The 22,945-nt window shown below is 41.4% G+C and overlaps 2 protein-coding genes across 2 annotated transcripts; both read right to left on the bottom strand.

Annotated features, from left to right (window-relative positions):
- Positions 1-2,081: 2,081 nt before the first annotated feature.
- Positions 2,082-9,588, bottom strand: LOC124381082 (cytochrome P450 4V2). Its single transcript, XM_046842458.1, has 11 exons — positions 9,329-9,588; positions 8,063-8,175; positions 6,543-6,628; positions 6,008-6,198; positions 5,479-5,548; positions 4,361-4,487; positions 3,972-4,145; positions 3,778-3,880; positions 3,512-3,646; positions 2,902-3,081; positions 2,082-2,752 (listed from the first exon to the last, which is right to left on the bottom strand). Exons 1-11 carry the CDS (start codon positions 9,504-9,506, stop codon positions 2,589-2,591), a joined length of 1,521 nt encoding a protein of 506 aa, XP_046698414.1. The 5' UTR covers positions 9,507-9,588; the 3' UTR covers positions 2,082-2,588.
- A 1,545-nt stretch (positions 9,589-11,133) lies between these two features.
- On the bottom strand, positions 11,134-18,764 carry tlr3 (toll-like receptor 3). Its single transcript, XM_046843392.1, has 4 exons — positions 17,481-18,764; positions 15,914-16,108; positions 12,404-14,259; positions 11,134-12,316 (listed from the first exon to the last, which is right to left on the bottom strand). The coding sequence occupies exons 1-4, from the start codon at positions 17,904-17,906 to the stop codon at positions 12,088-12,090; spliced, it is 2,706 nt and encodes a 901-aa protein (XP_046699348.1). The 5' UTR covers positions 17,907-18,764; the 3' UTR covers positions 11,134-12,087.
- Between the last annotated feature and the right edge of the window lie 4,181 nt (positions 18,765-22,945).

Genomic DNA, 22,945 nt, shown 5'->3' with positions numbered 1-22,945 from the left:
TAGAACAACTAGTAATGTTTCCATGAATCCATGAAGCCTTGGAATAATCAGGACCTTATCAAACCCCAATCAGATCTAAAGCCTGTCAGTGTTGGGGACACCTCAGTTCTTCAGCCAATCATGTCAATGCTGTTTTAAATAGAGCTGATCAGAGTCATGGTGGCTCAGCCAAACACTCATGTCCAGTCCAGTCTACTGGCCTTCAAGCCTTCAGCCATGGAATGCAAACTTGTTTAAGAGAAAAAGAGTAGAGATGTGGGGAGAGGAGAGAATAGAGAAATGAGGAGAGTAAGAAGTAGACTGGAGTGGAGATGAGAGAAGAAAAGAGAAGTGGGGAAGCGAGGTGAGGGAGGAGAGGAGTGGAGTGGAGTGGAGAGGAGAGGAGTGGAGTGGAGTGGAGTGGAAAGGAGAGGAGAGGAGAGGAATGGAGAGGAGCAGAGAGGAGAGGAATGGAGAGGAGAGGAATGGAGAGGAGAGGAGATGAGTGGAGTGTAAAGGACCTTTGGCTGAGATGAATCCGAGGTCATTGGGGAGGATTGAGGCTCATGAGAATGTCCAATATAAAAACTACAGGCTTGTAAAACGGAGTTCCTGAGCAACGTCTGAAATGTCAAACGTGGAATAAAAAAACAAAAATCACTCTCGAGCTCAGAGATTGTTCTCTGCATTCAGGACATTTTTTGCCCTCTCAGCATTCCCATCCTGAAGAAGCGAGAGAACTGCAGCGTTAATCTCGTCTCGTCCAGCGTAAAATCTAGTTGTTTATCTTTAATAAAGTTCCCCTGTGCTTATATTTGGACCGCTTTTATTTTAAAACTATGATTCGACATTAAACATTTTCCAAGCTGGCATTTTTTTATAGCCGTTTTCATTAAGAACAGATGGGGACACTGAGAAAGAGCATGAGAGAGTGGATGTGACTAAACCTTCTGCAGGATGAGATGATTACGAGGCTATCTGGCCATGTCCGCGAGCCAGGATTTTGCCTTGCACAAGCACACACACTCATACACGCTCACACACACTCATACACGTTCACACACAGAAACAGAGCATGCCAAGGACAGTGTTTGTTGACCCCGAAGCCGAGGTCCAGCAATGCGGTGATACACTGTTCTGAAGGGTCCGGATAATACACAACACCCCGAGATCAACAATCCATTAATTCATGCAATACAGATTTCTGGAACATTCTGTCCAGGCTTCCTGATTTTTCTTTCTATATATTTATTCCAATGCTACAATTTGCTTGTTGCTTTTGTCTTTTTTCATGATTGAACTTTCCAAATCTGAGTAAATATCCGGTAATCCAGGAAGAAGTACACCAGGATCGAAGGTTTTACTTGTCACATGGACATTACAGCAAATTCTTCTTTGCACACCCAGCATGTTAGACAGCTGATGGAGCCCATAGAGCGAGAGAGGGTTAAGGGCCTTGCTCAAGGGCCCAACAGTGGCAGCTTGGCGGAAGGAAGATGTTAATATGTGCGAGAATTAGGGGAGACTATAATATACTGAATATATCGGAGCAAAATATCTCAGAAATGTTATTATATAATGTTATATCAGACATTTTCAGGCTTTTCAATATATTTTAAATTGCAATTGAAACTGTAATGCACTGGAAAAAATGCAGTGAAAAACCCCAGGGTGATTTTCTGAGGTGAATCTTGATGCAGTTGCGGCTCCAGTGAAAGGAGACTTGTGTTAAATTGTGTTTATTGGGTTTCTTTCTTTAGTAATGACGTTTATTCTCACTGTATGAGATCCTGTGTGCGATGCAGCGCTCTGTTCTACTACTCTTCTCTATAATACTGATGATTTCTATAACCATGGCATCATAATGATGGTATTAAGAGGTGGATTGATTCAGGCAGGACACCACTGAAGGTCCTGTGGTAAAATAAATACACGACCTGATACAGTGAACAGTTTTATATTTTGTTTTCCACAAATATAATCGTTCACCCCAAAAACCTGATATTCAGCATGTTATTGGTTTGTTCAACAGAAAGCTGCATCATCAGAATTTCTCAAAAAGCATGAGAAGAAGAAGGAGAAGAATGAGATCTCTCTTTATTTGCTTTAAGGTTTTATTTTTTTATCTGGAATCATTAATTCATGAATTAAGAATATTTGTAAGTAATTGTTGTCAGTAAATCATTAATGTAACAGACACTGATCACTTTCATTGGAAAGAACATTTAACAGCAAAATGCAAAAAAATCGATCTAAAAAAACGTAATCATAGATATCACTGGAAGTTCTTCAGATAATTCGCGCTCATCATATGATCAAACTTTGTTGGACTTTGGATCAGAAGGTTGTGAATTCAAATCCGAGCATCGCCAATCTGGACCACTGAGCAACCCAGTTGTAAATCTCTCTGGAGAAGACGGTCGTATAAATGTGAATGCAACGAGTCCATTCTGATGGGTGTGGCCTGTATCACATGACTCCGCCCCCATCCTTTCATTAGATTGCATATTAACTTTTAAAAATATTGATCAACAATTATTATTATTATTATTATTATTGCCACTATCTAAGCAGCGAATGATCTCTTGAGAGCACCTATGATGTGTGTGTCAGCGACATCTCCTCTCCAGCGTGATCCAGATGCCCTGCTCAGGTCTGAGGACGAGTTCTCCCATTGGCTTCAGGTCCTCTCTCTTCTGACATGACACAACATTGAAGGAGCGAAAGATGGAGGCCAGAATCACCTTCTCCTCCATCAGAGCAAAACGCTGACCTACACACACACACACACACACACACACGCACACAATGAGCCAAATGTGAATGTGCTAGTTAAACATGGCTGTGGTAATACAGTTAATGTGTGTGTGTGTGTGTGTGTGTGTGTGTGTGTGTGTGTGTGTGTGTGTGTGTGTGTGAGACCGATGCAGTTGCGCAGGCCAGCAGAGAAAGGGATGTAGCAGTACGGGTTTCGTCCCACCGTGTTCTCAGGCAGGAAACGCTCAGGACGAAATTCCTCGGGTTCAGGGAAAACTCGCGGGTCACGGTGCAGCGAGTAGGTCATAATCATCGCCGTTACACCCTTAGGCACCTTGTAGCCCTCTAAGAACACACACACATACACACACATATACACAAACACACAGGTCAGCAGTATATCGGAATTTTTGATTAGTATACATTTGTTAAATGGATAAAAAAAATGGATGGATGGATGAATAAAGGAATGGATGGATGGATGGATGGATGGATGAATGGATGGATGCATAGATAGACTGACTGATGGAAGGATGGATGGATGGACAGATGTATAGATGGAAGGTTGGATGGATGGATGAATGAATGAATGAATAACTGCATAAATGAAGAAAGGTATCCAACACTGTTACTCATCTGTATATTAATGAGAAGGTAATTAAATGTATTCATGAAACAATCGACAGATAGATGGATGAACTACTGGACAAAAGACTCGGTCAATCAATGCATTAATAACAGTGTGTGTGTGTGTGTGTGTGTGTGTAAGACTCACTGATCTGTGTGTCCTTACAGATGGTGCGACCGAAGAACGGCACGGAGGGGAAGATACGCAGTGCCTCTTTGATTACACAATCCAGGTAACGCAGCTTCTTCAGGTCCTCTGCGGTAATGGGTCTGTCAGAGACACCTGACACACACACACACACACACACACACACACACACACACACACACAAAATATATGCTCAGCAAACAGCCAATAAATGTTTAAAACCAAGTTTTGTGTGTGTGTGTGTGCGTGTGTGTGTGTGAGCTCACCAAATACTTCATCCAGTTCCTGCTGAACCTTCCTCTGTATATCAGGATGAGCCCCAAGCAGGTGAACGGCCCAGTTCATTCCAGCCGCTGTAGTGTCATGCCCCTACCACAAGGGGGCAGTAAGCCACTACAATTCAAATTCTCAGCTTGTTATAGCACTAGATACAGGATTACAGTATAAACCATTAGAAAACCTCAAACATAAACGTGTCCACTTCTTCTCGGATGTCTTGATGCATCAGCTTGTTCCCATTCTCGTCCGTCGTCTTCAGAAGCATGTCTAGAAACGCCTGCCTCTTCTTCTTTCCCTGATCCGATTCGCTGTCGGACTCCACGCAGCGCCCGTGTTCCTCCCTCTCACGAATGACCTACAATCAATTTGGAAGGAGACAATTTGTGAGGTTGTGAGTTCACATCCCAGCACCACTAAGTTGCGACTGCTGGGCCATTAAACAAGGCCCTTCACCCTCAACTGCTCAGTGGTAAGTCGTTCTGGTTAAGAGCGTCTACCAAATGCCTTGAAGCTGATTGGATGGATGGCGTTTGTAATGTCATAACTATTGTACAAACAAAAACCACGTACGCTCTCAGTGAAGGAATGCAGGATCTTCAGGCAGCGATTGTGCTCTTTGCCATCGCCGAAGTAATTGAACGCAAAGTCCGGCCAGTACCACGGCATCCTCTGGCGCTTACTGATTAGGTCACTCATCCTGGACCAATCAGAATTCAGTTAGTTTGGGAGATTTTTATTTATAGCTTTTACCCAACAAATGTTAGTAACTTTGTAGAAGATTGAATCCTTTTGATGACTTGATTGATTGATTGATTTTTGATCGATTTTGATTGTCATTTCGTTTCTTTAATCACCTCATTTGATTTGCTCCTAGTAGAAAATGAACGAATCACTCTTTGAGACGACTAGTTCTTTTGAGTCACATTTAAGACTCATTCAAAATGAACAAATCATTCATGAACGACCCGTCACTAGTTTGTACCGATTTCTGTATCAACAAGGGGCGGGGCTTAAGGTAATTGGTTGTAAATTACAAATACGTTAGAAAAAATGTAATAATTGGCGTACGTAAGGGGGAGATAGTGGCTCAACAGCTAAAGCTCTGGGTTACTGGTCCTAAGCTTAGGGGTTCACCAAGCTGCCATCGTTGGGCCCTTGAGCAAGGCCCCAAACCCTCTCACCTCCAGAAGTGATGCATCTTAGCTGACTCTGTGTTCTGACCCCAGCTTCCTAAAATGTACATGTGACAAATTAATGCATCTATTTATCTAGTTTACGTGTTGTCACTTTTTACATGGTACCTTATTGCTAACCCACAATTATCAAGCTAATCTATAACTGCCTGCTAATCTGCGTTTCTGAGGTAAAAGTTAACTGTCCGAGCAATTATTAGTCATGTTTGCTCATTTAACAGTTTCCAAGCTTCCTAGCAGCCTCAATTCAGAGCTTCTGCCTCCATTCAGACCTTGTGATAGTTGTGACAAATGAACATCAGTTCAGACCTTGTTTATTGCTAGCCTGAGATAGCTATGCCTGAAAAAAAGCTAGCATGTGTCCATTTATTAGCTAAATTACAGTGTTTAAGCTTGTTTGTTTCCTTAATTCTTTATAAAAGACAGTCAGGATGTGCCACAGCAAGGGAGACTTTATTACCCAGATAAACCACTAGACAAAACCTGGACGCTTACCTGTAGACAGCGCGGACGTACTCGGAGTCGTGGTTGCTCTGAGCGTAGATCTTTTTCCCCATGGCTGTTTCTGTGGACCAACATGAGAAGCATTATGCCTCATCTTTTTATCCCGCTTTATTTTTCAATCAGTCTACAGTTTATTCCACTTTTCCAGTCCAAATATTTTTACAATATGCAGTGTTTTGATAAAATACACAAACGAGTGGAAGATTTTAATAAAATAAAATGTGCAGATGAGGTGTTTTCTAATGAACAAATCCTCCAAAGCAAACGTAAATTAGTTTTTCTTCACTAATTTAAACCACACTTGGAGCAGCTTTAGCTGTTAGCCAACTGTTGCTAATGTGCAAGTTAGTATCCATTGGTTACAATGGGGGGCAAATGCCTATATTTCTATAGGATGAACAAATTAAGAAATAGGTTGTGTCTATTTTGTGCATTAGTTTATCGTTGTTGGTATGAAAGTTATACCACACACACACACACACACACACACACACACACACACACACACACACACACACACCACAGATGATGTCGAGAGCGCAGAGTGTGATGTGGCTGAAGCAGTTGAAGGCTCCTTTTCCCACGTGTTTGTGAAGTTTGTGGACGAGGACCTCAGCCTGCTCGTTCATCACCTCCAGGAATTCGTTCAGGATGGAGAAATGGAAGGTGGGCGTGATGAGCTTCCGTCTGCTCCGCCATTTATCCCCTGTACTGAGAACGAGACAGAGAGAGAGAGAGAGAGAGAGAGAGAGAGAGAGAGAGAGAGAGGGAGGGACAGACAGAGAGAGAGAGAGAGAGAGAGAGAGAGAGGGGGGACAGAGAGAGAGAGAGAGAGAGAAAGAAAGAGTGAGAGAGAGAGAGAGAGAGAGAGGGGGAGAGTGAGACTGGTGCTGTTCCTCATCTCCTGGTATTGCAGTGGTTTCTAATGATGTGAGTGTTGGTTTGCAGTGAGTGTATAATAACGTGAACAAATGTGTCTTGAAGCTTTTAGATAAAAGATAATAGATAAAAAGTAATTAATGCGGTTTTTTTGTTGTTATTTTTTTTTTTTGTACCTCGTCAGAAGACCGGTTCCGAGCCAGGAATGCAAAAATGTATAAGCGTACGCTTTGTCCATGTGCAATGAGTTATTCAGAACTGGCTGTAAATAAAGAGAGAGAGAGAGAGAGAGAGAGAGAGAGAGAGAGAGAGAGAGAGAGAGAGAGAGAGAGAGAGAGCGAGCGAGCGCACAGGGTACACATTAACCAGGGTGGAGTGAATGATATCAGGATGAGAGATTACAGTCGTGTAAATGATGTAAAATTATGCAAGTATTCCGGTTAAAAGTGCAACGTCGCTATTAATAAAAACCAGCGGTGGACAGTAATAAAGTACATGTAATTATTTACTGAACTTAAGCAGCTTCATCACATGTCTGGTCTTTACTTTACTTTACAATTTCCATTTCGGGAGACTTTTATTTTAACTTCACTACATTTCAAAGTCAAATAACTTTTTACTTAACATTTTGTGAAATCAGTCGTTTCTTTTTATTTACGAGGATAAAAACGTACCCGGTCAAACACGCAGCGAGTCACCAATCAGGGTCGAAGTGTTCATGATCATTGTAATAGAAATCAATCAGTGTTTGACTCTAATATCATTCTACTAATAGATCAGTGTGCTGAGAGTCACATTCGAGTCTTTACACATAAACTGAGGTGATTAAGTAAAGAGTCTTGTGATAAAAATGATAATGGAACATTATAGAAAATAGTATTTTGGATACTTAAGTAAATTTAAAGGCAAAAACGTTTGTACTTTTGCTCACGTATAAGTTTAAAGGAAAACTTTTACTTTTACTGGAGTCACATTTTACGGATTGTATCACTACTTTAACTCAGCTACATGCTTTATGTACTTTGTCCACCACTAATAAAAACTTACATAAGTCTTTAACTTTTCTAGTGCTTACAACTCGGAACTAGGATTATCTCCATCCCTGATGTGAAGCTCGGGAACCCATTTCTGGGGGTCATTAAAGTTTGGGTGTGTATATAATATAGATTAGGGATGTGCATCTCCATAACAGAGGCCGATGCAGTTTACATCTCCATGCATAGTCAACGATACATTAAAGATCCATATGAAGCAGATATGAAGCAGATACATGTAGTTTTTCCTGTTGTGTGTGTGCAGGAAGATGCAGCTCTACCTCTGCCATGTTAATCTGTATTCTATGTGACTCTCAGGACATGCCTCGGTCTCCGTAGTGTTGCGATGCGTCATATTCACGCAGCAGCAGCGGTGCTGAGAGAACGCGTTTGAGAAACGAGGAGAAATCGATCTACATATCAAATATTGGTAAAAATTGGTCACTTTCTAAATAATAAAAGGAAAGTTACAGATTGTGGCAAAAAAAATATATATATATAGAAATGTTCAACACGGGTGTGTATACTTATGCACAGTTCTGTAGTCTGTCCTAATAAACGTTCTTTGACACTTAACAAGCTTAAAATATTAACTGTGTGTCTTGTTTTTATGTGTGTGTGTGTGTGTGTGTGTGTGTGTGTGTGTGTGTGTGTGTGTGTACCTCAACCGTCTCAGAGTGGTAGAGGAAGAGGAAGGGAACGGGTCCAATCCACGCCATGAGCAGCGGCGCGTCCCGATACACGTCTGTGTATTCAACCACCTGAGAAAAAAACTCTAACACACAGATTTAATTAATCTATCTATCTGTCTATCTATCTATCTATCTGTCTGTCTGTCTGTCTGTCTGTCTGTCTGTCTGTCTGTCTATCTATCTATCTATCTTTTCATCTATCTATCTATCCATCTATCCATCTTTTCATCTATCTATCTATCTATCTATCTATCTATCTATCTATCTGTCTGTCTGTCTATCTATCTATCCATCTTTTCATCTATCTATCTATGTATCTATCTATCTATCTATCTATCTGTCTGTCTGTCTGTCTGTCTGTCTGTCTATCTATCTATCTATCTAACTATCTTTTCATCTGTCTGTCTGTCTATCTATCTATCTATCTATCTATCTAACTATCTTTTCATCTATCTATCTATCTATCTATCTATCTATCTATCTATCTATCCATCTATCCATCTTTTCATCTATCTATCTATCTATCTATCTATCTATCTATCTATCTATCTATCTATCTATCTATCTATCCATCTTTTCATCTATCTATCTATCTATCTATCTATCTATCTATCTATCTATCTATCCATCTTTTATCTATCTATCTATCTGTCTGTCTGTCTGTCGAGTTTTATGTTGTAATTTATCTCTACACTTATTTCAGTATTTATTTATTCATTTGTTTACTTGTTTACTCTCATTTATTTACCCTCAGACTATAAAACTATTTTAATGCGTATTTCAACTATTTATGTATTTATTTATTGTAAGCGTATGCTTATTTAAGCTATTTATCTATTTTATGTTTATTTATTTAGTATTTTAAGTGTATGCTTATTTAAGTTATTTATTTATTGAATGTGTTTATTTATTTCTTTATTAATTAAGTGTCTGTTTATTTCAGCAATTTATCTGTATAATTTTTACGCTATTTATTTATTTGTATATTTATTTAAATGTACAGTTGTTTACTTGTTTATTTGTTTGTGTACATTCTGCACTATTTATTTATTTTTGAATGAGTTAATAATAATTGGATGATGTATTTATTTCGTTTCTGTTTCTTCTTGTTGATTTGCTTGTAAACATATTTCGGCTTGTTTATTTATGTGTTTAAGTGTAGGATGTTTAGATGTTTAGATGTTTTCTCTCCTCGTGTATATTTATGTTCAGATAAACTGCCCCCTGTTTTCTTACCTCCGGCTTTGCTCTTGAGCTGGAGCGCGTGCCCGAGGAGAGGGTAGGCCACCCCGATACTCGGTACCGGCTTCAGCTCGGTCCACATGCGCGCGAAGTTCCGGAGCAGCCGGTACGAGAACCAGGCCGCCACCAGCGCGAGGACGCACGCGCCCGCGGCCACCGAACCCAGAGCCATGAGTACCAAGAGAGCGCGAGCTGCAGAAGATCTGCTGCACTACACTTCTCTTCACGGTCCAGTACACAGGAGTCCAACACGCCCACCACACAACATGCCCACCACACAACACGCCCACCACAAGCAGCCAATCAGCTGAGCGCTTCAGTGGGCAGGTGAAAAGAAGGTATGGACTTTGGATGGTGGAGATCCAAACCTCCATGAGACTTCATGAAGAAGAAGACTTGAGAGGAGCCATCCTCATCCTCAATGTCCATTCATTACATCATCATGATTGTCTGAGATGTTCATTGACGCTTAAATGCAGAACTGTTGCAGGACGAATCCACCCTCAAAGCTCTCGAGTTGCTCATGGCTCTTTGGGCTGGTCATGTAGAACCATGCTCATCGGCATTCAGTGGATTTCTGCAGAACCAAAGTGCAGAAAATGACCAATCATCAGGAGCATGTTTGACTTGAACTTTGACCTGAACTTTGGGGTGTTCCCTCACTTTTTCCTGTATTTCTTTCCATCCTTTCTTCTTTCGCCCGTATATCTGTGAAGGGATTCACAAGAAACTACGACTCCATCATCTATTTGAGTGCAACAACCAGTTGAATTTCATGATATATGAACTTCAGATGATCAGCAAAAATCCAAATCAGACAGTAATGTAACTACACAACATATAGGAGTTAAATACAGTTTACCCAGAGGTACAGTATAAACCTGAAAATCCTCCTTTCATAAAACTTTACCTAAAGTTCAACAGTCACAAACTCCAATATGACTCGAGTCACCAAGCATCTGATTTAATGTATTTGAGTATTTGACTCCGATTGAACGGAGGCTCAACGATGCACAGAAACACGTTGGCGAAAACCAAAAAAGGTTTTATGTCCCACAAATCAGAGTGTAAAAGCAAAAATAACAACACAAAGAAGTATCTTCTAAAAAAGTATTATCAATTAACAAATACAATCACAGTGCATGTGAAACATCTGGTGTTCAGCAAGATGCTAATTCGAGCTACATTTGGCACAAAAAGACAAATCGCATCTAGTACCTGGAGTACCATTTAGATACTCTTCTGCAGAATAAACAAGCAGTACATATAAACAACTCTCTACTACATTTATGATTAAATATATCTTTAATACTCAGTAGAACAAAAAAAATAGCCAAGAAATGTCAGTATCGAAGTACATTTACACCCCTGAATTTAAAACCTCATACTCATTTGAGTGATAAAATTACAAACTAAACATACGGGGGATGCACAAAGTCTCAAATGTTCTCTTAATGTCTCTCTAGTCCCCCGTAATTAATAATAATGAGACATCAAATGTGGAAATGTTGAATTTTTATTCCTTCGAATCTGTAACCCCAAATCCAGCCACTAGGGGGCAGTGCATAACCGTTAATCATGTAATAATCTAATAATAAAAATGTGACAATAATAAAGACAAATGATGATAAACAGAATGAGATGTTGAGACGACGTTTTTGGAGACAAGGTGAGGGAGGTGTGATTGAGAAGGTTTGGACATGTGCAGAGGAGGGACATGGGGTATATCAGTAGGAGAATGCTGAGGATAGAACCACCAGGAAGGAGGGAAAGAGGAAGATCATGGAGGAGGTTTATGAATGTGGTGAAGGAAGACATGCAGGTAGTTGGGTTGAAAGAGGCAGATGTAGAGGACAGGGGGGTATGGAGACAGATGATCCGCTGTGGCGCCCCCTAATGGGAGAAGCCGAAAGAAGAAGATGATAAACACAATGAGAAGCCTCTCCTCTCATATCCTCTGGTTTGTGTCGTTAGTTCTTTCATCACGTGATAATTATTGTAACAATAATGATGAAAATCAGAAAAACCTGATCTATTGATTTGTGTGGTAGCGTATATGGGAGTCACGTGACAAAAGAACAAATGACTCGGACCAGAAGACTCATGAGATCAATGACTCAATTCTGTTTCCTGTGTAATAAACTTCATAGCGTCTCTGGGAGTCACGTATTGAAAGACCAGGAAGAATTATTTTTCCTGTTCATAACTATGGAGATTTGAATGAATCACTCTTTAAGACGACTCGTTCATCTGAGTCACATTAAAGACTCGTTCAAAAATGAACAAATGGTTCATGAACGACTCACTAATTTACACACAGATTAGTAATGAAAGGTTTTGATAAAAGTTGAACACCACAAAAAAAATATCATCAGTTACAAATATTCAGCTCTTCATAGTGCAAAACTTTCGTCTGTTCATACGCGAGTCTCTCAGAAGCGTAGCTTCCATTAAATCAAGATAATTGCTAATGGTATGTCCTGAATGTTCCTAATTATCGCTAGCTTGCTCTAACACAGTCTTCAAATTTGACTCGACGTGGTCCTGTCAGTTTAAAACGGCTTAGCTTACCACTTTTTTTTAGAAACTAGCATTCGTCAAAAACTAGCTATTGGTATCTGCGAACACTCTGTAGCCTGCTAGCTTAACAATTCAACGTCAAGCTAACAAACCTTTAAGCTTCAAGCTTTAATAAAGTCTTTCTTGAGGCTAGCATTAAGTAATCCAGGCTCTGTTTTTCCAGATAGCAGGCTTCAGTTGACCCGGTTGCTTGAGGCTAACGCTAGCTGCAGCTCCTGGCGGAAAGCCGGGATGCGCTCTTTTTGCAAAGGCCACTGGACAATGCAGCGGCGCTTTAGCATGCCTTTGCGCAACATGAGCGACTGAGTCAAGCGGTAATCTGCAACATCCTCCAGGAAGATCAGAACCAGCGAGTCTCGGTTTTCTTCTATGACCTGGTGAAGGGCGTGGTGGACTTTAAATCTACGTGACAGAAAGGAAAAGCAGACGTGAAATTTAATTCAAGACGTGTTCTAGTTTCAAAGATCTGTATATGTGGTAATGACTTACTGTCTACACCAGGGGTCATTCAAAAGCGCCTCTGTGACAACAAAAATTATTTTCCGGGACATTCTCATGTTGCCTACAATGCTTTCTAAGGTAGAACTGCCTGCCAATGCGTCCCGGTCCTCCAAGTAGAACTTAAACTCCTTGTCCTCCAGAGGAAGCAAGCTTCGCTCCACCCAAAGTTTATCCTCCTGAGCATGGACGATGTAGGCTTTATATTCGTATCTGCACTCGGCTAACCTTTTATAGGGGGAGTCGTTTATATCTAGGGTGAGATTGACTACAATGTTCCAGTAGAATTTAATTCTCCAGCCCTGGAAGTGCAGGAGAAATGCTACAACCATTAGACAGAGTACTAAGGTGGTAGTGATTACAAATAAAACCTCGAAGGGTACCAGGTCCTTGCAAGACTCTGGATTGAAGTCCAACACAGAGCGGTTGAAGTACATGGACGGAGTGTTGCAGATGTAGCTTTTGGCACGGTCGGGAACGCTCGTGTTGGTGCTATTGAGCCAGTTGTAAAACCATAGTATACTCTCGCACGTGCAATCAAAGGGATTATGGTCCATGAAAAGCTCGGACAGGTTGGACAGCGGCACACCGAACGTCTCCCGACGCACCGAGGTCAAAAGGTTCTTCTGCAGCCACAGAAAGCGTAAAGACTTCAGGTCGTCAAAAATAGAGTTGTGCAGGAAATTCAGAAGATTCCCAATAAGACTCAAGTATATTAACTGCGAGAGGCTTCGGAAGGCTGACGTTGGAATCTCATCAAAACCATTGTAGTCCAACTGAAGAAGTGTGAGGTTCTGAGCGTCGCGAAAGAACAGCACGGGACCCCCGGGATTAGCATTTTTCCACACTCTGGCTAAATTATTGTGCTGCATTTTTAGCACGCTGAGATGGTGTAGCCCATCCAGCAAGCCGTGTCCTATGTTTGCGATGTTATTATTACTGAGATCCAACACCGTCAGGTTAGCTAGCGGTCTAAATGGAGATGGTTCCATGTCCAAATTGGAGGTCAGGGCATGCCCGAGCATCAGAATCCTTAGTGTGGGTATGTTGATGAACGACGTAGACAATAAAGTGATCATCTGCTGGTTGAATGACAAATGGATTTCCCTGATACTGTTGAGACCCTGAAACTCCTCCCCCATCAGCTGCTGCTTGATGAAGTTATGGCTTAGAACAAGAACCTTGAGGTTGCCCAAGCTTGAAAAGGCTCCCGGGCCGAGGCTCTTGATGCCCATACCTGTAAGATTGAGTGTCTGAAGAAACAGAGATCCTTTTAAGGATGCAAAGGTGGTATTGCTGATCATCTTTATTCCTGTACTGCTCCAACCCATGTTCAGCTCCCTGAGACACAAAAGACCATCAAATATATTCTTGGGGATCTCTCTGAACGCTGTCCTCTCCATGTTCAGATATTCCAGCTTGACCAGTGGCTGGAAAGAGAAGTCGTCTATGACAGGAAGTGGAGATGTATGACTTTTAACTAGCGCCATCTGTAGGTTGAGTTTCCTCAGACTTTTCAGTCCCAAGAAGGTTCCTTTAGTCAATTGTTTTATGATGTTTTGCTCTAAAGACAGGTACTCCAGCATGGGAAACCACTGAAAGGAACCATCTCTAATTCTGGCTAACTTGTTGTTCGAGAGATCCAGAATAGTGAGGTTGGTCTTTCCAAGGCCTTTGAAGGTGCTGTTAGTCAGCATGACCTGCTGAGTATTTTGGATAGACAGGTTTCTCAAAGAGGTGTCTGACAGCTCCTCGCAGAGGTTGGAAATAAAGGTGGGGTTGAGTTTACAACCGTCCAGCACGAGGTCTTGCAAACCAGCAATGGGCTTGAAGCAGCCGTGTTCCACCTGGAGATAAAGGCTGCAATTACTACTAGCAATAGATACTGTTTATATCGTACCACAGTAGCATAAGATATCACTTAGGCTTAGCGCCAGAGTTCTGGGTGCAGTTTGAGCTACTTTTGTTACCAAACAACAAATGAAGGATGTAAAACTTTAGAGATTCACTTGGTGCCTCAGCATAAATTTCACGCTGTGACACAGTGTTTAAAAGTGTGCATCGGACACAAGTCGACTTTTTTAACATATTTACTTCAACATACTTTTTAAAAAATTTATCTTGATTATCACTTTGGGCCAAATATTCTATAGACTGATGACACAAAAGTTTTTTGGACAGTGTGCGTCCTGTTACATCTGGAACAGGACGCACAGGTGAACGTCTAATGGTTTGGGTTTGTTTAGGGGAAGTTTTGAGATTTATTCCAGAAAGTGAAGGAGTCCTGAACCAACATGGCTCCCATTCCACACTTCACCACCATGCAGTTCTGTCTGGACTGCAGTGAACCGACTTCACCGTACAACAAGACGACGAGCCGAAGCGTACACCGCTCTGAAAGCGAAAGTAAACAGTCGTCTGGAGTGTTATCTCTCTATGAAACAACCTGCCCAGTCACATTTCACCTCAATCCTACTGAACTGCTCTGGGATGAGCAAGAAATCTCAAACTAGTGAAGAACATCTTTGGTGAGATCTACAAGAGGCACGGCGAAGAATTTTTGGAGAAATGAACGGTGTGAAAGTGTGGAAAGCTGTTCTTCATGCTGAGGAAGGAATTTTCAATGGGAATAAAGTGGAACATCGGAAGATTTATGGATTTGTTTGATCAGAGGAAATCTTCATAACGTTTCATAACCAAGTTTGATGCATAGAAACAAAAGAAACATGCATGTGTCTCTCACACACCATAAACACTGTGTGTTTCCACACTTTCCACAAGTACTATATATATATATATATATATATATATATATATATATATATATATATATATATATATATATATATATATATATAAAAAATGAATGTTATATTTAAAAAAAATTTGAGTTAGTAAATAAAAGTATAGTCTATAATTAAATATAAATATCTGATTAATTATGACACAAAGTTCTCATTAGATTGGATTAGATTAGATTAGATTAGATCAGATTCAACTTTATAGTCATTGTGCAAAGTACAAGTACAGGGCCAATGAAATGCAGCTGCCAAAAAAACCCTTAAAAAAATCTTATCAACAGGACTTTGGGCAAATATTCTGTGGACCGATGAGACATTGACCTTTGACCTTTTAACGTCCAGTCAGATCTTGTTTTGATATTACGTCAGTAAACAGTACAATCAGGATCGAAGTCTGTGCGATTTATTTTATTTCTGTATCTGTGGCTCTGCTTTGAAAGTAATAATAAGCTGTTAATAACTCATATCTACTGCAGCTTCATTACCACTAAACCCCTTCCAACAGCTCCTCCCATCTTCTCCATTCATCATCATTCACCCAACCTTAATTCCTGCTTTAGACTGCTCGAGTGAAAGGTTCTGCACTTCCCTCTCCACCCTCTCACATGCCCCATACACTGCTACCCCGTTCCTCATTCCTCCACACCAATACCCGATCAGTGAGAGTGAACCTTCACCACGGCTGCGTTTCCTCCTTTACCTTCTTCAGAGGCAGAAAAGAAAGAGCCAGCGTCCGGAACGACGAGGACTCGCTGAGAAAATTCAAGTCGTCCTTCTTCAGATCTGCGATGTCGTTGCCAGAGAGGAGGAGGGTCTTCAGGCTGGGAAGCTGTGGACGGGACCCCAGGCGAGCGGAGGTCAGCTTGTTTCGGGATATGTCCAGCCAAGTCAAATTCTACAGAAATGCAAAGGAGAAATGAGATCATGCTTGTTCTAACGCTCATGGTAGCACATTGGTCATCAGTTCTAGCTGTGAAGGAACGAAGCACTAAGGCCAGACCCCCTGCACACAAGACACATCTCAGTTTAGAGTTTCAGTTAGAACCGCATGCAGACATGTAGCCACTCTGTGGTTATCGCAGGATTCGGACTTGTTCTGTGTTTTCTTAAAACAGCACTGGATTATGAATGTAAACAATAACAGTAGCTGAAGTGTCCTGACTTGCTCTGATTCCTGTAGAACATGCGCCGCCCTGGTGAGTCACACACACCTCCGACTTCAGCAGAAACTCAAAACCACTGAAACTTATTCCAGCTGTCACCTGATCCCCAAAACAACACTCTCCTGTGAGGGTCACATGATCTCAGCTGTACCATAGAGAGCTGAGGAGGAGAACTTCCTGTTCTGTGTTTGTACTTGTTCCTTATCGACAATACAAAGAAAAAAGTTGTGCGTATCTGAGAATCAGAGATCATGTCTCCTTTACTTCTTCACCTACATTTCTTCACTAAGGCAGATCCAGAGGCCACGCCTCCTTCATTATTTTACTAAGGCAAATCCAGATGCCACACCTTCTACACTAAGACATACAGAGGCCACGCCTCCTTAATTAAATCGGGCAGATACAGAGGCCATGCCTCCATTCATTCCTTCACTAAGACACATACAGAGGCCACACCCACTTTTATAAGACAGATATAGAGGCCTCACCTACTTCACTAAGACAAACAAATCCACACCTTCTTTACAATTACACATACAGAAACCACACCTCCTTTACTAAGACAGATTTAGAGGCCACACCTCCTTTTCAAAGACAGATACAGAGGCCACACCTCCTTTATTCTTTTACTAGGAAAGTTACAAAAACCACACCTCTTTCACTAAGCCATATACAGAGGCCACACCTCCTTCAATCCATCACTAAGACAGAAACCGAGGCCATACCTCCTTTAATAAGACAACTACAAAGGCATGTCCCCTCAATTAGGCCATATATTGAGGCCACACCTCCTTCAATCCTTTACTAAGACAAAAATAGAGGCCACACCTCCTTTAATAAGACAGATACATAGGCCACGCCTCCTCAATTAAGCCATATATTGAGGCCACACCTCCTTCAATCCTTTACTAAGACACAAATAGAGGCCACACCTCCTTTAATAAGACAGATACATAGGCCACGCCTCCTCAATTATGCCATATATTGAGGCCACACCTCCTTCAATCCTTTACTAAAACAGAAACAGAGGCCACAACTACTTTTCTAAGAAAGCTGCAGAGGCCACGCCCCCTTGACTAAGAGTAGTACTAAGTCCTGACTTACCTCTGTCCCTGAGAAGGGTTCTCCCTCCAGTCTGAGCCTGTTGTCGGACAGGTCCAGGTGTGTGAGGTGCGTGCAGTTCCGCAGGTTTTGCAGCAGACGCACTTCGTTGTGACGCAGCGTGAGGCGCCAGAGCGCGGGCACGACCTGGCACAGGGCCGCCGGTAACAACTTCAGGCTGTTGTAGCTGCCATCGAGCTGCTCCAGATCTCGGTATCGGGTCAGAGACTGGGGTATGAGCTCCACCAGCCGGTTATGGGACACGTCCAGGACGCGGATGTCCTCGGGCAGGTCTTGAGGGATGGTCTTCAAGTTCATGTGGCTGCAGTCCGCCTTTTTGAGCTCAAGCCTGCACTCTCTTCCGTAAGCTGGCGTGGGCATGGAGACCCACAGGCAGAGGGGCAGCAGCTGGAGGATCCACATCGCCATATGCACTCTGTGTGTGCGTGTGTGTATGTGTGCGTGTGTGCGTGCGTGCGCGTAACTTCACGACGCGCAATGACGCGCGCGCTCGGTCTGTTTTCCGCGTGGACAAACGGGGCACGCGCGATCCACGAGTGCAGAAACGCCGTCTCAGTCCATGAGCACAAAAAAAGGAAGTTGACGCGACGTGTATCAGTTCTCCTCCTGGTCTCTTCGTGTCCCTCTGCGCGTGTTTGTGCAGTAACGTGGCAGCTGCTGCCGGGTTTCTTTTCCTCATCCTCCACTTCCTCATTCTCCACTGGAGAAAAAAACAACAAACAATAAAAGCACCAGGGTCACCTTCTCAGTCCTCACTATCTTCTGGGTGAAAGTGATTCTTGGCATTTATGTTGCATTTAATACATTTTTTTATATTACATTCCATGGTCCTTGGACATTATATCCATCATCATCATCATCATCATCTTCACCCTGTCCACCTCTTTATCAAGTTAAACATACTTCTGAAGAACCTTCTTAGGACAGTTACTCATGAATGAGATAACAATAAGGGCGTCTGCTAAAAGTCATAAATGTAAATAAAGATCAGGTGGTAGTTTAGTGCTGAAGGTTGGAGGTTCAAGGCCCTTCACCCTGACTCTGAGCTCTGATTCCTAACATTACTGGAATATGCAAAGAAAGAATCTGTATTTTGATAAAATGATAATGAATGGAAATTCGGTGACATCCAGATCCAGACAGGTTCCTCTCAAGGTTTCTTTCTCATTAGGCCTCAGGGAGTTTTTCCTTGCATATTATAGACAAACGTATACACTTTAAACGTATGAATTCTAATTGTAAAACTTATTTATCTCTGTGAAGCTGCTTTGTGACAATGTTGATTGTTAACACACTCTAAAAATCAAAATTAATCAATTAAATTGAAACAAATTTAATCGAATCGAATTTAATTAAATTAACAGCAGAGGGCGCTGTTGTCCGCCACATGACACTCTCTAGGCCCTTTTTGGGAGGGTGTCAGTTTTGCTATAAAACACAGAGCAAACACACTGGTATTTATGCACCACAAACCTAAAAAAATGGCCTTGTTCAAATCATGATATCGTTTATAAAGTGCGATTTGGGACACGACCACACGACTACTGTCCATCTGTGTGCTCATGGGGTAGAGTAGGGTACAAAAACAGATAAAGTGCACAAGAGGGCATAATGAGTGGTTATAATAAAGTCTAAAAGTTCTAAAACACACACACACACACACACACACACACACACATTTCCAGGTCTTGTCTGCTGTCACCTAGCAACAGCAGCGGGAAGTGAGACTGGAATGGCACATTGGGTTTAGTGAGTCATCTTCCAATCTCACTGTGTGTGTGTGTGTGTGTGTGTGTGTGTGTGTGTGTGTGTGTGTGTGTGTGTGGCAAAACATTTTTGGGATTAATTGTCAGATCCGATGTTTCCGCTCTTTCTTTTCTGTCGCTCTGTGCTTTTTTAATGGCTCTCTCTCTCTCTCTCTCTCTCTCTCTCTCACACACACACACACACACACACGCACACACACACACAGAGGCCTGTGATTGTGTTGGAGTGCAGGGAAGGGGTATATTTAGATTGATAGACTAAACAAGTCACAGTGCAGCAGCAGTATAAAATCATTATGGTGTGTTCAGTGTGCACATGCACACACACACACACACACACACACACACACACACACACACACACACACACATATAAACACACACACATACACACACAGAATAAACAATACCGGGGCTTGTGTGTGTGTGTGTGTGTGTGTGTATTTGATTAGAATTTACTGCAGTAGCACGTCATTTTTGTCCTACACTCATAAAACTGTGTGTGGAAGTCATATTGAGTGTGTGTGTGTGTGTGTGTGTGTGTGTGTGTGTGTGTGTGTGTGTGTGTGTGTGTTAGTAATTGCTAATGAAATGAAAGGGTAATAAAAATCTGAATGAAACACATTCAATCCAATGAAACAAAATGCTAATACATAAATTTGGCTGAATTGAAAGGGAATATAGTTTCAGACGTATATAAATAACTACCCGCGATCAATTATGATTAATAAATACAGCTAATAAATAAAGCTAGCTGCTAGCATTCCCCTGAGGGCTCGGTAGCTAGCTGTCTGGGTAATTAGCTGCTAGAACTGTCCTCTCAGCAAGTCCTCCTCTGCCTTCCCTGTCTAAACTCTATCACAATCACTGACTTCCTTTTTATTGTATTTTTGTCCATGAATATGTATTCGATTATTTCCAATAGTCTAGACTTCTTTTCATCTCATACTGTTTCTCTCAAGATTGCTGCTTCAAGCAGTTTCAATAACAATCAGGTTTCAGCCTCACATCACGTAAAGCCTTCAGAAATAAACACCAGCTCTTAGTAACTTCAAATCCATGTTGCTTAAAGGTGTTGCTTCAACCAATCAGATTGTGAGTTGCTGATTTAGCAGGCGTACAATAACGTCGGCATTTTCAGGTCCTTTGATTGAAGGGTCAGAGCTCGCAACCCGCATCTGTAGCAAACTGCACAAACTCAAATACATTCATGTGGATTTATTAGCTGCTTTTTTCATCTTACAACAACTGACAGAGGACAAGAAATTTAAATTGCTCTGTTATACTGCGTTTCTCTATAATATTGATGGTTTTTATAGACGTGATGTCATAATGATGGTATTAGGAGGTGGATTGATTCAGGTAGAACACCACTGAAGACCTAACGGTAAAATTATAACCCACCATTAATATACATATTTACATCAATCAGGCATATATGATATATATATTTATCAGACAGGAAGTGAAAATTTTGTCATCAAAAAATGGCCGTAAGGATTTGAACAGTTTGACAAATTGTGACGTCTAGACGTCTGGGTCGGAGCATCTCCAAAACGGCAGCTCTTGTGAAATGTTCTGGTCTGCAGTGCTCAGAATCTATCAAAAGTGCTCCAAGGAAGGAACAGTGGTGAACCGGCGACAGGGTCGTGGGTGATCGAGGATCATTGATGCACGTGAGGAGCGAAGGCTGGTCCGTGTGGTCCGATCCAACAGACGAGCTCCTGTAGCTCAAACTGCTGAAGAAGTTCATGTTGTTAATACTCAACAGGTCACGACTGTTTTATCAGCAAAAGGGGACCAACACAATATTAGGCAGATGGTCATAATGTTATTCTGATCGGTGTACTATATATATATATATATATACTCTTTACAACAAATTGAATTGCATGCTCCTAATCAATACCTGACCAAACATCTAGAATGTTCACGTTTTTGTGCTCCTTTAGCCTATAATAAATCAGTTGTCCCTCTTGCTAATAGATCTGTGTAGGTACTGGCTTCACTGTGGCGCAGAAAATCAACAGCAAAAAATCAACGACAGCTGATATTTTGTGTGAAGGAATAATAAGATGTGTACAAAACATCTCCGGGTCCCTGGACTGGTCACATCCTCATGACTACTTTCAGTTCTATAATATATTGGAGGTTCTCTTCTCTATGGAGAGGGCTCTGTTTTCAGAACAACTGTTTGGTAATAGCGTTGGGAAACGAGCAGTCCGTTATTGAGCATCGACTTTGTCCTGTCCAATTACACACGAGTCATTAATCGCTGGGCTGAAATGTCATTTGGACCACTTCTGGAAATTGAGAGGAACAGGCGTGTTCAATATGAACTGCAGAGTGTGTGTGTGTGTGTGTGTGTGTGTGTGTGTGTGTGTGTGTGTGTGTATGTGTATGTGTGTGTATGAAAGAGAGAGAGAGAAAAGAATACATTAAGCCTTATCTGCTTGCTGACACACACTGTGACGCATCAATACTTCAATACTTGGATTAGCACAGCATGAATAAACCACCACACACCAAACATTGCTGCTTTACCCAACACCAAACACAGTAGAATCACCCAACAGCAAACACAACAGGATGAACCTAATAACCAAACAAACACTGTGGTGGACTCAACACCAAACACTAGATGGTGAACCAAATACCAAACACAGTAGAATTAACCCAACATACAAGGATGCACCAAATGATCAGATAGCCAAACATTTGAGCCAAAATGAACCTGGAAGCATCTAGTGCAATAGTCAATCCAAAACCCAAGAAGCAACAATGCAAAGATGAACTTAACACCAAACGTGTTAGGATCATCCAAACACCAACAATGACATCAAATCAATACAAAACAAAGAAAAATTGATACACATTGAATGTGACAGGAAGCACTCAGCACTCAACATGTTAGGATCAACCTCACACTAACCACAGCATAATCAACTTAACATCAAACACAGAACACCAAACACAGCATAATTAACTCAACACCAAAGACAGCATAATTAACTCAACACCAAACACAGAACACCAAACACAGCATAATTAACTCAACACCAAACACAACATAATTAACTCAGCGCCAAACACAGAACACCAAACACAGAACACCAAACACAGTATAATTAACCCAACACAGAACACAGAACACAGCATAATTAACCTAACACCAAAGACAGCATAATTAACTCAACACCAAACACAGAACACCAAACACAGCATAATTAACTCAGCGCCAAACACAGAACACCAAACACAGAACACCAAACACTGTTTAATTAACCCAACACCAAAAGAGAACACAAAACATAGCATAATTAACCTAACACCAAAGACAGCATAATTAGCTCAACACCAAACACAGCATAATTAACTCAGCGCCAAACACAACACCAAACACAGAACACCAAACACAGTATAATTAACCCAAACACAGAACACAAAACACAGCATAATTAACTCAACACCAAACACAGAACACCAAACACAGTATAATTAATCCAACACCAAACACAGCATAATTAACTCAACACCAAACACCAAACCCAGCATAATTAACTCAACACCAAGCACATAACATCAATCACAGCACAATTAAAGTAACACCAAACACAGAACGCCAAACACATAGAAAATGAACACATACTTCAAACAACTGATCATTAAACGTATCACCAA

Source organism: Silurus meridionalis, chromosome 28 (genome assembly GCF_014805685.1).
Source record: "Silurus meridionalis isolate SWU-2019-XX chromosome 28, ASM1480568v1, whole genome shotgun sequence".
Lineage (NCBI taxonomy): Eukaryota > Metazoa > Chordata > Actinopteri > Siluriformes > Siluridae > Silurus > Silurus meridionalis.
The sequence above is the reverse complement of the archived record's forward strand: the minus strand, read 5'-3'. Positions and strand labels throughout refer to the sequence as shown.